At 38.3% G+C, this 13,699-nt stretch overlaps 2 protein-coding genes across 2 annotated transcripts; one reads left to right on the forward strand and one right to left on the reverse strand.

The window, feature by feature from the left end:
• The first annotated feature begins 156 nt into the window (after positions 1 to 156).
• Positions 157 to 4,071, forward strand: LOC113677579 (putative ATP-dependent RNA helicase DDX49). The gene is made up of 3 exons (XM_027194398.2): positions 157 to 517; positions 1,189 to 1,575; positions 3,103 to 4,071. Exons 1-3 carry the CDS (start codon positions 222 to 224, stop codon positions 3,779 to 3,781), a joined length of 1,362 nt encoding a protein of 453 aa, XP_027050199.2. The 5' UTR covers positions 157 to 221; the 3' UTR covers positions 3,782 to 4,071.
• A 1,726-nt stretch (positions 4,072 to 5,797) lies between these two features.
• Positions 5,798 to 13,285, reverse strand: LOC113677580 (BTB/POZ domain-containing protein 9). The gene is made up of 7 exons (XM_027194399.2): positions 12,305 to 13,285; positions 10,821 to 11,157; positions 9,948 to 10,060; positions 8,811 to 9,000; positions 8,288 to 8,395; positions 7,617 to 7,695; positions 5,798 to 6,943 (listed from the first exon to the last, which is right to left on the reverse strand). Exons 1-7 carry the CDS (start codon positions 13,134 to 13,136, stop codon positions 6,818 to 6,820), a joined length of 1,785 nt encoding a protein of 594 aa, XP_027050200.2. The 5' UTR covers positions 13,137 to 13,285; the 3' UTR covers positions 5,798 to 6,817.
• Positions 13,286 to 13,699: the final 414 nt, after the last annotated feature.

Below are 13,699 nucleotides of genomic sequence, written 5' to 3' on the forward strand. Positions count from 1 at the left end.
CCACTTGTACTATATTCCAGTCTATCGTGTTGATAAATAACTTCGGGACAGAATGGAGTCTAAGAGGTTCTGGAGTGTCAGAGTTCCAGAGTTAAAGAAGGAGAGGTTACAATTTAAGTCATAAACAAGTATGTTACTTAGTGAAGTCTCGCGCCGCGCGGACCCTCGAGTTTCATGCGTGGGATCTGCGTGGAACCCTCGAAGTGAATCTAATCATTCCCATGTATCCCAGCGGGTTATTACACAACAAAATGGCCGACGATGATGACAATGATCCCACATGCACGTTTTCTAGTCTAGGCTTAAATAGCTGGCTCGTCAAACAGTGCAACGCTGTTGGAATAAAAAGCCCGACAGAGATTCAACAAAAGTGTATTCCACCAATCTTGTCCGGACGAGATTGCATTGGCTGTGCTAAAACTGGTAGTGGAAAAACGGCTGCGTTTGCTTTGCCCATACTTCAAAAACTCTGCGAAGATCCTTATGGAATATTTGCTGTTATTCTCACGCCCACCAGGTAGAAAGCTAGTTTTAATGTTAATACTGTCATGGTTGCCCAGTTTATCTTTTCGAACAAGTCATTTAAATTTCTGTTGAGTTTGATCTTGCTGTCTCAGGATCGAATGTCGAGCTTATATGTGACAGAAAAATTTTATCGGCCAGCGCTCTTTATCTGTACTAGTTGATCATCTGTCAAAAGGGTTTCAAAAACAGTATTCCAGCCTTTTTGTTCGAAATCCAAAAATCTAGTGGAAAAGGGGGGTAACCACTGTCTTTTCAGCCTGCGAGCACAGTCGCCTTTTGCGCCATGGGCAGCCGCTTACGAAAAAGGTTTCTGAAATCCCTGGGTCAACCCTTTAACTCCCAAGTTCTGATTGTTAATTCTCCCCTCTATCTGCTACACATTTCCTTGTAAATGAGTTATGAGAATTTAGTTTGAGATCGAGATAACAACTACCTGATTAGTTGGGGTTTTCTCATACCTGTTTGCAGGATAATGTATGAAATTACATATTTATCATTTCTGGGAGTTAAAGGGTTAACCTTCAATGGATTGACATCCCATCCGGGAAGACAGGGGCATTAACCATACTCCTAGTGACTATGTGTCAGAAACTGAGATAAGCTGCAGTGGTTTGAGAAAATTGACTTAGATGCTGACATTACCTTTTTCATTGCTCTCTATAGGGAACTGGCATATCAAATCTGCGACCAATTCAGAGCCCTTGGAAAACCCATTGGCCTTAAGGAGGCTGTAATTATTGGTGGCCTGGACATGATGAAACAATCATTGATACTTGCTGAGAAACCTCATGTTGTCATAGCAACTCCTGGGAGACTGGCTGATCACCTTAAGAGTACAGATACCTTTGACCTGAAGAAAATCAAATTTTTAGTTCTGGATGAAGCTGACAGACTCCTAGATCCTTCATTCAGTGATGATCTTCAGGTGATTTTTGACAATGTTCCAACAGAAAGACAGACATTACTTTTCAGTGCCACTCTTACAGATACTCTTCAAGAACTGAGGGAGATGTCAAGCAATGATCCATTTTACCATGAAGTGAAGTCTGAGTGAGTTAAAAAATATCTCATTGTTATTTTTGTTCTTCACCTAATGGCTGGACTAACATATACAGAAATATTTATTTTTCTAACTGCTTGTGTAAAATGTCCCTCTTAATCCTTGGACCCCTAAGAGTGATTAGCATCTAATTTCTCCTTACAATATCGCCCCTGATTCAAGCATTAAGGTCATGAGAATAAGGGAAATGATCACTATTGAAAGAAGCTCTTGATTATTAAAGAAATTCTCCTTCTCAGCATCTATAGGAATGTTTAGATGACAGAATTAACCCTTTAGCTCCCATGAGTGACCAAGACAGAATTTCTCCTTACAATTTCAATATAACTTCATGCAGTCAAGTGATGAGAATAAAGAAAAATATCAATAGATCGTTAGTTGATGCATTACCAAATTCTCCAAACTTACAAGATAAGAGTTGTAAGGCAGACAGTAAGGAGAACTAATGAGATCTTGGGACAGAAAGGGTAAAGGATATGCATACTGATAATAAGCTGTAAAGGGTTGAAGTTGTTCCTCAGTGTAAATTTTGCATTTTAATTTGCATAAATATATGAATGATTAGTATGTGTGGAGTAAAACATTGCACTGTTTTCTTTGTAGCTTGAATTTGCTAGAGAAGCACTCCTAAGTAATTCCCCCTACTGGCTGCCATACAATTCTTTTGATGTCAATTTGAAGAATTTGGTATAAGATCAATGAGAAATCTCCTAAATGATATATTTTCCTTTGTTCTCATTACTTGTCTGCCTGATATTTTATTGATATTGTAAGGAGAAATTCTGTCTTGGTCACTCGTGAGAGTTTAAAGGCTAATACTCATACATCACAGTGGCACTGCTGATTAAAACTTTTAAACATGGTGATTTATTTTTTTTCTTATCAATAATAATTATCCATGAAAAAATTATGTGTCTGATTGGCTGAAAACTAGGCATTTTTCATGTAACATGAGTGCAAAGTTGTAACACAAGTGCAAATTACAAATAGTGTGCACACACTGCCAAACTTTTGTCCGTCTTGAACTTCTGTGACATGTTTTTCATGTAAATTGTTAACAAGAAACAACATTATTTCTAAAATATGGAATTTGGTGTAAATAGGCACTCGTACATTTTTCAAAGACTACAAAACTTGCCCTACAAGCTTGTGCAATTTTGTCGTCTTTCAAAAATTTACTCATGCTTTTAACACCAAATTGCACTCAAAATCATGTTGTTACCTCAGTATACTAACAATTGGTGCACAATTTCGTTATTGTCTTCTGTGGTGAATTCTTAACCCTTTTACTCCTAAGAGTGACTAACATCTAATTTCTCCTTACAATATCTCCCCTAAATTACACATGAAGGTCGCAAGAATAAAGGAAATGATCACCAACTAAAGAATCTTTTAATCGTTAAACAAATTCTCCTTGTCAGCACCTTAAGAAATGTATGATGAACAGTATGGAGAATATGCATACTGATATTAGGTTGTAAAGGGTTAATGACATGGTTATCTTCTTTTATTTTCAGCATAAAAACAGTCACTGAACTTGATCAGAGATACATTCTTGCTCCAGCTAGTGTACGAGACTCCTATCTCATTCACGTTTTGCTAGAGCATGGAGAAAATAAATCAGTAATCATCTTCACGCATACGTGTAAGAATTGCCAAACGCTAGCAAACATGCTCTGGAAGTGTGAGCTGCCCTGTGTAGCTCTCCATTCATTGAAATCACAAGGGGAACGGCTTGCAGGCTTGGCTACGTTCAAGTCAGGTATAGTCAAGATTCTTGTAGCTACTGATGTAGCAAGTCGCGGGTTGGACATTCCTCAAGTAGAACTTGTGATTAACAGTAATGTGCCGGCGTCTCCAAAGGACTACATACATCGCGTGGGACGAACAGCAAGAGCTGGGCGTGGTGGAATGGCGATAACACTCGTAACGCAGTATGATGTGGATAGGGTGAAACAGATCGAAGCTACCATCAATACCAAGCTTGTCGAGTTTGAAACAAATGAAAATGATGTTCTGCCATTGTTGAAGGCTGTGATGGTGGCTCGAAGAGAGGCGGAGTTGAAAGTTAGAGGTAGTGCTGTGTTAGAAAAGAGATTGATAAATAAGAGAAAGAAACTGATTCAGGAAGGGAAAGATCCTGATATGAAGGCATCAAGAAGGAAACGAAGAAAATACAAAAAGGAGAGGAACTAACAATACATTTAAACATTATAGCATCGCTGAAGGAGAGAGAAGTAGGAAGAGAGAGAGAGGCATTTTAATTGAAGTTGGATAGCCTGTGCTTAGGGTCTCATTTGTCTGCCAGAGAGAGCTTACTTTAACCATCTCATTCTCAAGAGCAAAACATCGATTCTCCGCAAGGGGAAAGGCGTTGAGAAGCGCAACATTTAATGAATGAGGTCTTTAGCTGAGCTGGATGTAAAATCATTAGTGGGTTATCAGTGTAGCACCCTTTTCTATTAAATCTTGTACTGTTAATGGAACACAAGTACCATTCACAGATGCCGCATTGCATTTGAACATTTGACCCATAAATTGCTTGGCCTTATTACCGTAACCATACCGATTTCTGACTATTTAAAGTCGAGCCGATAGTAAATTATCAATGAAACATTTTGATTGCTTATCCTTTGAAATAGCAACACAAATTGTCGATCGCAAAAGACTGCTGTTGCATTTAAACCATTCCCGGCTGATTGCCTACCGGTAAACGTAACTCCGCGGCAGTATTTGTTTCAGTATCTATAACAGAGAATAACAATTTCTGCCTGGTTCTATGTATTTCGTGTGCGAAATTTATTCACCAACACAATAAGTCTTGTTTCTCTGGCAACTTTCGGTGCGCTCCTGATAAAGGAGTATTTGCGTTTGCGTCCTTTCCATCAGATTCTCTCGGTTTGCAAAGCAATACATTCAACTGCAAGCGTTCTCGTTTGGCGAAGTTAGTGGTCGAAAAACACTGTACTGTGTGGCGAAAATGAATCAGTCCTCTTCGGTTGACCTTGAAAACAATTGTGATCATTTCTTTTTTCATGATCATCTACAGTATCATTTTGCCGATTCAACACACGGTTTTCTCATCGCAGCAGCTGTTCTCAGTTTTATCGCCACTCCGTTTACCTACTTTTTGAACGCGATAGTTATTTTGGCCGTGAAACGAAACGACGTCTTCAAACTCACTTCAACGTTTTGTTGGCATCTTTAGCGCTTACTGATCTATTGACTGGGTTTGTTGTTCAACCCTTCCATGGAGCTATGACAATTTTTTTGCTGCAAAGAAAAAGTTTTCACGAATTTTGCGGAGTAAATTTGGTTTTTAGCATCTCCTTTGTCGTAACTTGGCATACTGTGTTAGGCCACTCAGATTTGATAAGCGGAGAACGATACCTCGCAATCAAATACGCTTTTGCACACAACGAAATGCTCACTAAAACGCGAGTTATTGTTTTATCGGTCTGGCGCCTGTATCCCAGGCATTCTTGATTACTCTTTTTTTTTTCCTGGGCATAGTTTTGAAAGCAACATTGTATAGTTCAATCATCTGCCTTCAGATCCTTCTTTGCAAGGAAGCTAGACGCCATGAAAAGCGGATTCTTGACCTTCAGTTTCAAAAGAGAACGGAAAACCTTAAAGTCAAGTACTTCAGTAACAATAAATAATGTCAATGTTTTTGTTTTTCGCTCTGCCAGTTGGACTTCTGTACGTCCCGTGGTTTCTTTATACCAGGGAAAAGTTTTCGGACAGTGATAAAACGACAGTTCGTCATTTGGCGTTTGGGTTAGCGAAATTGAATTCTACTGTCAACCCGATAATACACATATCTCGCAAGACGATTTCTGGTGACGTTCATTATATTCCTGTAGAAAAAAGGTTTCCGAGAGGCCGAATAAATTGCGATGAGGTTGTGTACATCAAGACGCAATGTAGTGAGACCTGAAGCTCGACAAGAAACGGAAGAAATGGAGTAGAACTCCAATCAGTTCAAGCTGTTATTACGACTCTGCTACGAGAATTCCACATGTAGCTATCAAATCAGCATCATCACGGCAACTGTAACCGCTGGCATGCAACAAAATATTGACAACCCATTCCTAAAGGTCACAGGTGGCCTAAGCTTACAAGATGAGCCTTCCCAGATACGAAACTGTGATTATGTCCCACAGTCGGCTAAGTATAGTGATTTTCTGTCAGTAAGTTAAATACAAACAGTTTAAAGATTTCTGACTTTATTTATAGGTCTTTGTACATTGAAGTACGATTAAATTCCGCAAATAAACAAGACTATAAGCTACACAGAACAGTGTACCATCCAGAAGATAAAAATTTGACTACAGTAAGAATGGTGACATTAAAATTAACAGATACAACACAATTTTCTAAAAGTTCTGTAAGTACACCCGAATTTCATATGATTTGCTGTACTCAAATTGCAAATTAAAGCATCATATTAACAAAGATCCATAACATTAAGAAACTTGAAACTGTAGATACTCGGCTCCGGTTATCAGTTCATATACTGAATCACTTTAAGCGGAAAATGATTTACCCAACGGTTGCTGAACTGAATTTACTTTTGGGTGGACACCAAATTCCCCCAACCAAATTACATGGAAATGTAAGCAGCTAGAGGGGAGAATTAACATTATGATCTTGGTAAAGGGTTACAAATATGCTGCCATAATAATTGCATTTGGTTTAGGTTTCCACATATAAAATTTTCCATCGAATCAAAGCCATTCCAGAATTAAAATTCTCTGCGTTAGACAAGCAGTAAGTCAGAACAGCTGAGCTCTTCCAAATTGAAGTAGCCACAATTATCAACTTTTTACTATCATGTACTCTGCACAAGGTGGTCAGTTTAATGGCTGACACAAAGTCCAAACCAGGTCCTACTCAACTATTTACAGAGGATTCTGGCTTAGCTGGTTCCAAACACTTTACTCAACAAACTTAGATACAAGGAAGTTGTGTTTGTATCACCAGCAGATTCAAGTGAAACTGGTTCTTCTGTTGCCATTTGTCAGCTGGCCTTTCTGATTATGCAATAAATCACTGCCTGTTGCTTAGCTGAAGTGTAGGATATGGGAATTAACAAAACAAGAACCGCAATGTTTTTAACTGTTTTAAATTTGAGGTGCCATTCCTTTCACTATACTTATTATATAAAATCTGCAACATGTTCGGATGAGTTGCTGTTTTAATAAATCACAGAATGATGGCCATCAGTGGTCACATGATAGAGCTAATAGTGGAATCTGATGCAGCACTCTGCTCTGAGCTGTCTGTCATTTCACTACTGCAGTTCATAGGTTCTTTGTGATTAGCTGGGCACTCAAAATGCACACAATGGAACACCTGAGGAGGTTTTCAAAGATTTCACAGTTTAAATGATGGGAACTTTCAACATTTGAAGATATTTTTCCTTTGGTGACAAAAGTTTTTGTCCATATTTGTCCTTCATTTTTTTTCTGTATATAGGTGTCAAACCCTCTATTCCACTTCCATATTAGAACTGAACAGGGATATGTGCCGCAGGGTTTGGTTTCTAGGATTAGATTGGATTTTTACCTCAACTGCCATCTTGGATCATACAAATCATTTGGTTGCCGCTATTACAATAAAAAAAAGAACTCTTTTCTAAGCATTAGTCCCAAGAGGATCATACAGATAATGACGACAACTGTACAGTGGAACAAGATCCAACATGGCAGCATGCTTAAAATTCTCATTTCAAGATAGCTGATATCTGTCTTTTCCCCACCATGGGAGATTTCCATCTATTGACCCATACCAGGGTGTGCAAGTAAAGTAATAAGCGTCTTTGATAAGACTGTCTCATGGACTTAAAGTCTTAGACTTGGTGGGAGTGTCAATAGTGCACAGTTTACACATCCAATAATAAACATAATAGCTAATTTTAAAATGTATCTCTGAATATGCTGAATATGGGTATATTTGAAAACACATGTATGCTCGTTTCAACAGCTTTTGTATTTAAATAGGCAAATCAATTTAAGGAGTCTGTTACCTCGTTTGCAGTGTTCTCAACACCAACAATACGCACAAAGACCACTGGTCTTGGCTCAAAGGAAAGATATTGCCATGACCTACATAAGATAAAAGAGGAGAAATTATCCAGAGCAAAAGTTATGAAATCCTTGGCACTGTAGAAATAACATATAACTTTCTTGAACATAAATTAATTTCAAAACAAGTTGTTGCAGACTAGCCATCTCAAGAGTGAAAAGAGCAATCCATTGTAAAACCCCCATCACATTGACCTTCAAAGAAACTGAGTGCTCTCATATTTTTCATTGTTCAAGGAAAAATTAACATCTGCATTGCATTCTGCGCAACATATAAATATCCTTATGATTTACATTGAAAGAACCAAGGCTGACAATTACAGCTGTTGAATTGTGTTATGCGACAAATCGTTCAATTGCTTGAAGAGTACATTCCTCCAGATGGGAGTATATAAGGGTGCTGACAAATCATTGCCGGGTCAAGTGGCCTGGATGGGTTAAAACATGACAGCCTTATGACCTGAGATAATGATGACAATGGCAACGATGATCACGATGAGAATGAGTACGATAAAACAATTTTGATGACCACACCTCCCTCTACTTATCACTTGCACTAAAATTTTGTTTGCCGTCTTATAGGATCTTATCTACTTGCTCAATTTTTCCTCACCTGCATACTTCCTTTGTTTTGTCCACAACTCGAACCCAACTCTGTTGATCACACGACACCTCTATGAAGTAGCTGTACTTTCGTTCATCCAGATCCCACAGAAGAAGTCTACAAGCGCAACATATTATTCCTGTCAGATCATAATATTGCTGTGATGGGAAGAGCAATTTTTTTTGCAGAATCTACCAACCACAATCTCAAATTTTGAAACTTTCTCAAATTAAGAGTGAAATGGTGTTGTCTGGTCTTTGTTTTTAAATTAGGAAAAGCCTATGGTTTCATTTCTTTCTTCTCTATTTTAACATGCTGCATTCATTGATAATGCACATTGGGTAAGTTTTAGCACCATTAAATGTGGTTGGTGTTGTTGTTTTTGTCGTATTGGGTCTTCTAGCCTATTACCAAACATGTGTCTGTATCTCAGTTCTAACAGTTGACATTTCTCTCTGCTCTCATTCCCAGTCCACTTAATGATGTGATGATTTTGTAAGGAGAATTTCCATGGCTATTATAGGTTCCTTACCTCATTGTGCTAACAATGTAGGGCTGAGGTAACTGAACCACAATGGCACCACTTCCCAGCTGATGGCAAGTGTAACCAATGTTCCAGTCATAATTTCCAACTTCTCCATTTAAAAGGGCATTACGACTTCGACTGACACCCTCAATCACACTTGCTCCCAGTGACGGCAAGGCAACATTCTCAAATGGGACTAAATACAGGAAAATATCAATGATTTACTCAACAAAACATATTTTCAAGTCAACTTTACCCTTTACACCCTAACATCAGTATGCATAATCTCCATACTGTTCTGTATACATTTCCTACAGTGCTAACAGGGAGAATTTATTTAACAATCAAGAGCTTATTCTTGTGATCTTAATGTGTGATTCAAGGATAACTTAGATGTTAGTGGGTCAAAGGCCCTTTAAACCCTAAGAGTGACCAGCATCAAATTTCTCCCTACAATGTCACTGCTGAATCACACTTTAAGGTCATGAGAATAAAAAAAATGATCACCAACGAAAGAAGCTTTTGATTGGTAAACAAATTCTCCTTGTCAGCATCTTATGAAATGTTTCAAGAGCAGTATGGAGAATATGCATACTGATTTTAGGATGTAAAGGCTTAACAAAGAATTCCTTAGCACCCATTTCAACATAGTGTCAAAAAAAACAAAACCAAGATAATTGCAACAGCAAATTAGCTCAAAGGATAACACCACCAAGAGCCAATGGGAATTCAAAGTAAAAACAAGCAAACTAACATAATTAGCTCTAGTTTTGAATCTGGCTGGTGGAACTTGTTAAAAATACATAAACCCTTTAACTCCCAGAAGTGATTAACATGAAACTTTTCCCTAGAATATCCTTAAATTATTCAGCAAATACTTCATAAGAATATTAGAACTTATCAGGTTGAAGCTGCTATCTTGATCTAACACCAAGTTCTCATAACTAATTTACAAGGAAATCTGTGGCAGCTAGAGGGGAGAATTAACAATCAGATCTTGGGAGTTAAAGGGTTAGGCTAAAATAGACAAGTTTCTAGTTTCACAAAACTTACCACATGATTGTAAGTTTGACAATTATTAGCCTTGACTTTGCATATTACATGCATCCTTGCATACAGAACGAGGGCATAATTGAAACTCACCAATGACACCGTCCTCTCCCAGCTGATATGTAGTATTGGAGTATGAACACTCAAAATGTACCAAATGGAAAACCTTGTTGACAGTGTTGTGAACTCCAAGGACCCGGATATACCTACAATAACAAAATTGAGGAAATTGCATTGGGAACAAATTACTGGGTAGGTTAAGTCTGTACCTTAGCCAAGTGGTTTATTCAGCCAGAGCTTATCCCAGTTTCTATAGCATGAAGCAACAAGGAGTATCATTACTCCCCCTGGGACAGGATGCTAGTCCATCACAAGGGTACCCCCAAGCAATTTATCAGGCTTCCCTGACAATTTGCCAGTTCCAATTTATACTTCTGGTCAGAGAGAGGCATTGCCCTAAGACACATCACAATGTCCCAGCTAGGTCTGGAACCCAGACCTCTGCATCCAACTCTTTAGCTATTGGGCCACAACAGCTCCCATAGGAACAAAGGGTAATAAATGCAAAATTTCTTAAAGAAAAGTGCCACCTATAAATATATGACTTAAAAGCAGCATTTTGTTCCATTGTTTACAACTTCTCACTCTTACATAAAAAATAAGTCATGTGTAGAAATCATGGCATTTTGCCATAGCCTTAAGCCCTTAGTCAGAAATTCCGACCAAAAAGGCACATTGTATATTAAGAAAAGTAAAAATTTGCACCAGGGTAAGCTTCTTCCATTAGAGTTTAATTCAAGTTCTCATGTTGAATTGACTCTCACATACTGCTATTAGTATTGATCAAGAAGCTAAGTTAAACATATTTTAACTAAGGACTTTTAGATATTTACTTGAAAAACATTTCATTCATCATCACAATCAAATGGTTTTGGTTTAGTTTACACCCAACTTTTGACCACTTGCCTGACAACTCTCGGTTTAAAGTACAACCTTTGCCAGGACCTGCAGAAATACTTAGAGTAATCAATCACTCTAATCCAGTCTTCATTGTCAACAGACACCTCTATGTAATATGAATAAGATCTTGGGTCTTTATTCCATAACAACATCTTGATATTGTTTATTATACTGGGTCTGCCCAGTGCAATACAGATCCCTTTGTCTCCTTCTAGAATGAGATGTCTTGTAAATCCCCGATCCAGGTCAAAATTTGTAGTGTCACCATCCAACAGGGACTCTCTCATTTCTCCTTCAATCACCTCAGCACCATGTTGGGAAGTTGCAATGTTTTCATCTGGAACTAGAGAAGGTTTGAACTTAGGCATTGACATAAAAAGTTTGAATGAAATACAGTAGTTAAAATACTTGTGATCAGATCTCTTTACAGGGAACAAAGAGCCCATTGTTTTTTCCCAACTCTTATACTGTAACTAATGTAGCTACAACATACTCATTGGGTAGTATCACCCAAATTATATTGAGAAGTGACAGGTTCAAACTCAATCGAAGCCTGCCTTCACTTGTTAAAACAATTAATAATAAATTACAGCAATTCTCAGTTGACGGAGGAAAAATTAACATTATTATCAGCCAATGAGAAATCAAACAGACAACTGATGAACTCCTTGAAGTTCTATCACAAAGGTAAGAGACATGGTGTGGGTTAAGGTACCCTTATATGAAACTGGTCTCAGTCAATGTGACTAACAGCTTAACAAGGTAATTTAGTATTATCAACTGAGTTGATAATGTAAATTGGCCATTGGTAAGAGTTTAAAAGTGGACGTTTGGAGCTTAAGCCCTTTGTCATTCACTTAACCCCATCATCAGAGCAATTGATGGAGGGCCAACACTTGAAACATCAGCTTTGAAACTCTTTATGGTAGCCAATTTACATTATCAACTCAGTTGATAGTACCAAATTACCTTGTTATACTCTCGCACCAACACATTACCACAATCTTTTTTAGAAACTTACCCCCTTTAATCATTTAACAGTTTAACAGACTGAGAGGAAACCACCATCAGAGCCAAAGGAGGAGTGACTGACTTATCAGTTGACTGAGAATATTTAACTAAGAAATTTAGAGTTTTTATGCCTAATGATGTCTTCCACTTGGGCCATCACTGTCCCCTACTGCTCTCTGTACAATTCCCATGGTACTGACGAGGAAAATTTATTTTACAACCAAAGCCCAAGAGGCACTTGTTTCTTAAACAAAGTCTCCTTGTCAGTACAATAAGAAATTTATAGAGAACAGTATGGAGAATACACTTACTGATACTAGAGTGTTTAAGGGTTGAAGACATTCCTATCAAAAATATCTTATCTTCAATATTCAACCAATTAAGAACTTTTCTAACCTTAAATTCATTTTTACCGCATATATCGTATTCATGCCATTGCCGTTATTGCTGTACTGTTTCAATTTTGTCCATTAACTTACCCAAATGCCCTCGAAAGTTCATTTCATGAACTCGGCTTTCTGTCTTAATTTGAATTGCATCTAGAATGGCATCAGCAGAGTAAAGCTCTGAAGGCCGCACAGTGTTAAACAAATCATGTAAGCTTATGAGGGGAAGTCGAACTGTGTCCAAAATGTCTTTAAAATCTCCTTCACTCATCTCTTCTGCAGATTCGACCCACTCCTGCACAGCTCTAAAAATTTGATTTTCAGGCGCACAAAACGAGTCTCTTTTGACAACTTCTATCAAAGCCGATTTCGTCAAGCACGAAAAGCCATCTGTTGATAAAACCTCCACAGCATTCCTGTCCAGAAAGCTCAAACAAGTTGCACACAAATCATGCATTTGGTAGAGTACCGCGGCATCAAAAATTACGCATATGTTTCTGATGCTTAATATGGATTTTAAATATCCTTGAAGTGCACTTTCCAAAGCAAGAAAACCATATTTATGTGCAAGGCTTAACAGCTCCAAGATCGTTTCCTCCTTATAATCGCCGAGAAATATTTTTCCACTGTAAATATATTTGAGTAAGGCATCAAATGCGGAAGCCGTAGTGTCTTTAATTTCGATCTCAGTTTCTGGGTTGGTTTCTCTCATTCCTCCATACAACAGCGCCCTGAAATACTCACTCCGGGCAGCCAAAACGACCCTGTGAGCGAAAATCTTCGAGCCATCAACATTAAAGGTAACATCTGTAAATTCTTGCGAGCGGAAAAGGGCGCTGGATTGCGAAGACAGCAACTCAACGTGGTCGATTTCTCCAGCAGCTATCTGCGCATTTCCTAGACGAAGATCTGGACTGTCACCCATAAGAAAGTACCCTCGACAAAGCTATCCTAGCTTCTCTGGTCAGATCTGTGAAGCGAGGAGTGAAAAGCGTTTTTCATGTTTGCACAGACAGTTCCTGCAAGCTACAAATTTGCTTAACATTCCACGTCAGCTTTGTAACCGCTTACGTTGCAAACCAGGCCACAGCCGGTAAGGACTAGGGACCAATCCTGATGTAAACTGTGATCAATAAGGCTTCTTTCAGAAATAACAAAACCTGCGTTACGCAGGAACTTAAGAGGTTTCGGTCGAGATTTTTTTTATAAATCAGAAAAATATATAGTTTTCGAGATAAAGCATGTTTTATTCCAGTGAAAAACTATCAGGTGCGATACGCAGGTACTTTATCTCCAATCATGTTTGTGATAAATTTCATTTTTGGCAATCCCCCAAGACAGCGAGAGAGAGGTTTCAAAAGTTAAAATCGAAGCCTGATAGATTTTAACGTTGGAAGATATCTAGAAATTAGGCTAGCTTTCATAAACAGGCCCGGTTTAGATGGTCTTGGATACTCGAGACAACCATCCCCTCCACGAGACAACCTC

The sequence above is a fragment of the Pocillopora damicornis genome, chromosome 7 (genome assembly GCF_964200805.1).
Source record: "Pocillopora damicornis chromosome 7, jaPocDami1.2, whole genome shotgun sequence".
Taxonomy (NCBI): Eukaryota; Metazoa; Cnidaria; class Anthozoa; order Scleractinia; family Pocilloporidae; genus Pocillopora; species Pocillopora damicornis.

Excerpts from the sequence above, each read along its gene's own strand:
- LOC113677579 (XM_027194398.2), top strand. The coding sequence starts at position 222 with ATGTATCCCAGCGGGTTATTACACAACAAAATGGCCGACGATGATGAC. Across the intron at positions 518-1,188 it reads GTTATTCTCACGCCCACCAG|GGAACTGGCATATCAAATCT; the intron begins GTAGAAAGCTAG and ends TGCTCTCTATAG. Across the intron at positions 1,576-3,102 it reads TACCATGAAGTGAAGTCTGA|CATAAAAACAGTCACTGAAC; the intron begins GTGAGTTAAAAA and ends TTTTATTTTCAG.
- LOC113677580 (XM_027194399.2), bottom strand. The coding sequence starts at position 13,136 with ATGGGTGACAGTCCAGATCTTCGTCTAGGAAATGCGCAGATAGCTGCT. Across the intron at positions 9,001-9,947 it reads GGGAGAGGACGGTGTCATTG|TCCCATTTGAGAATGTTGCC; the intron begins GTGAGTTTCAAT and ends TCCTGTATTTAG. Across the intron at positions 6,944-7,616 it reads TTGAGAACACTGCAAACGAG|GTGTTCCATTGTGTGCATTT; the intron begins GTAACAGACTCC and ends AAACCTCCTCAG.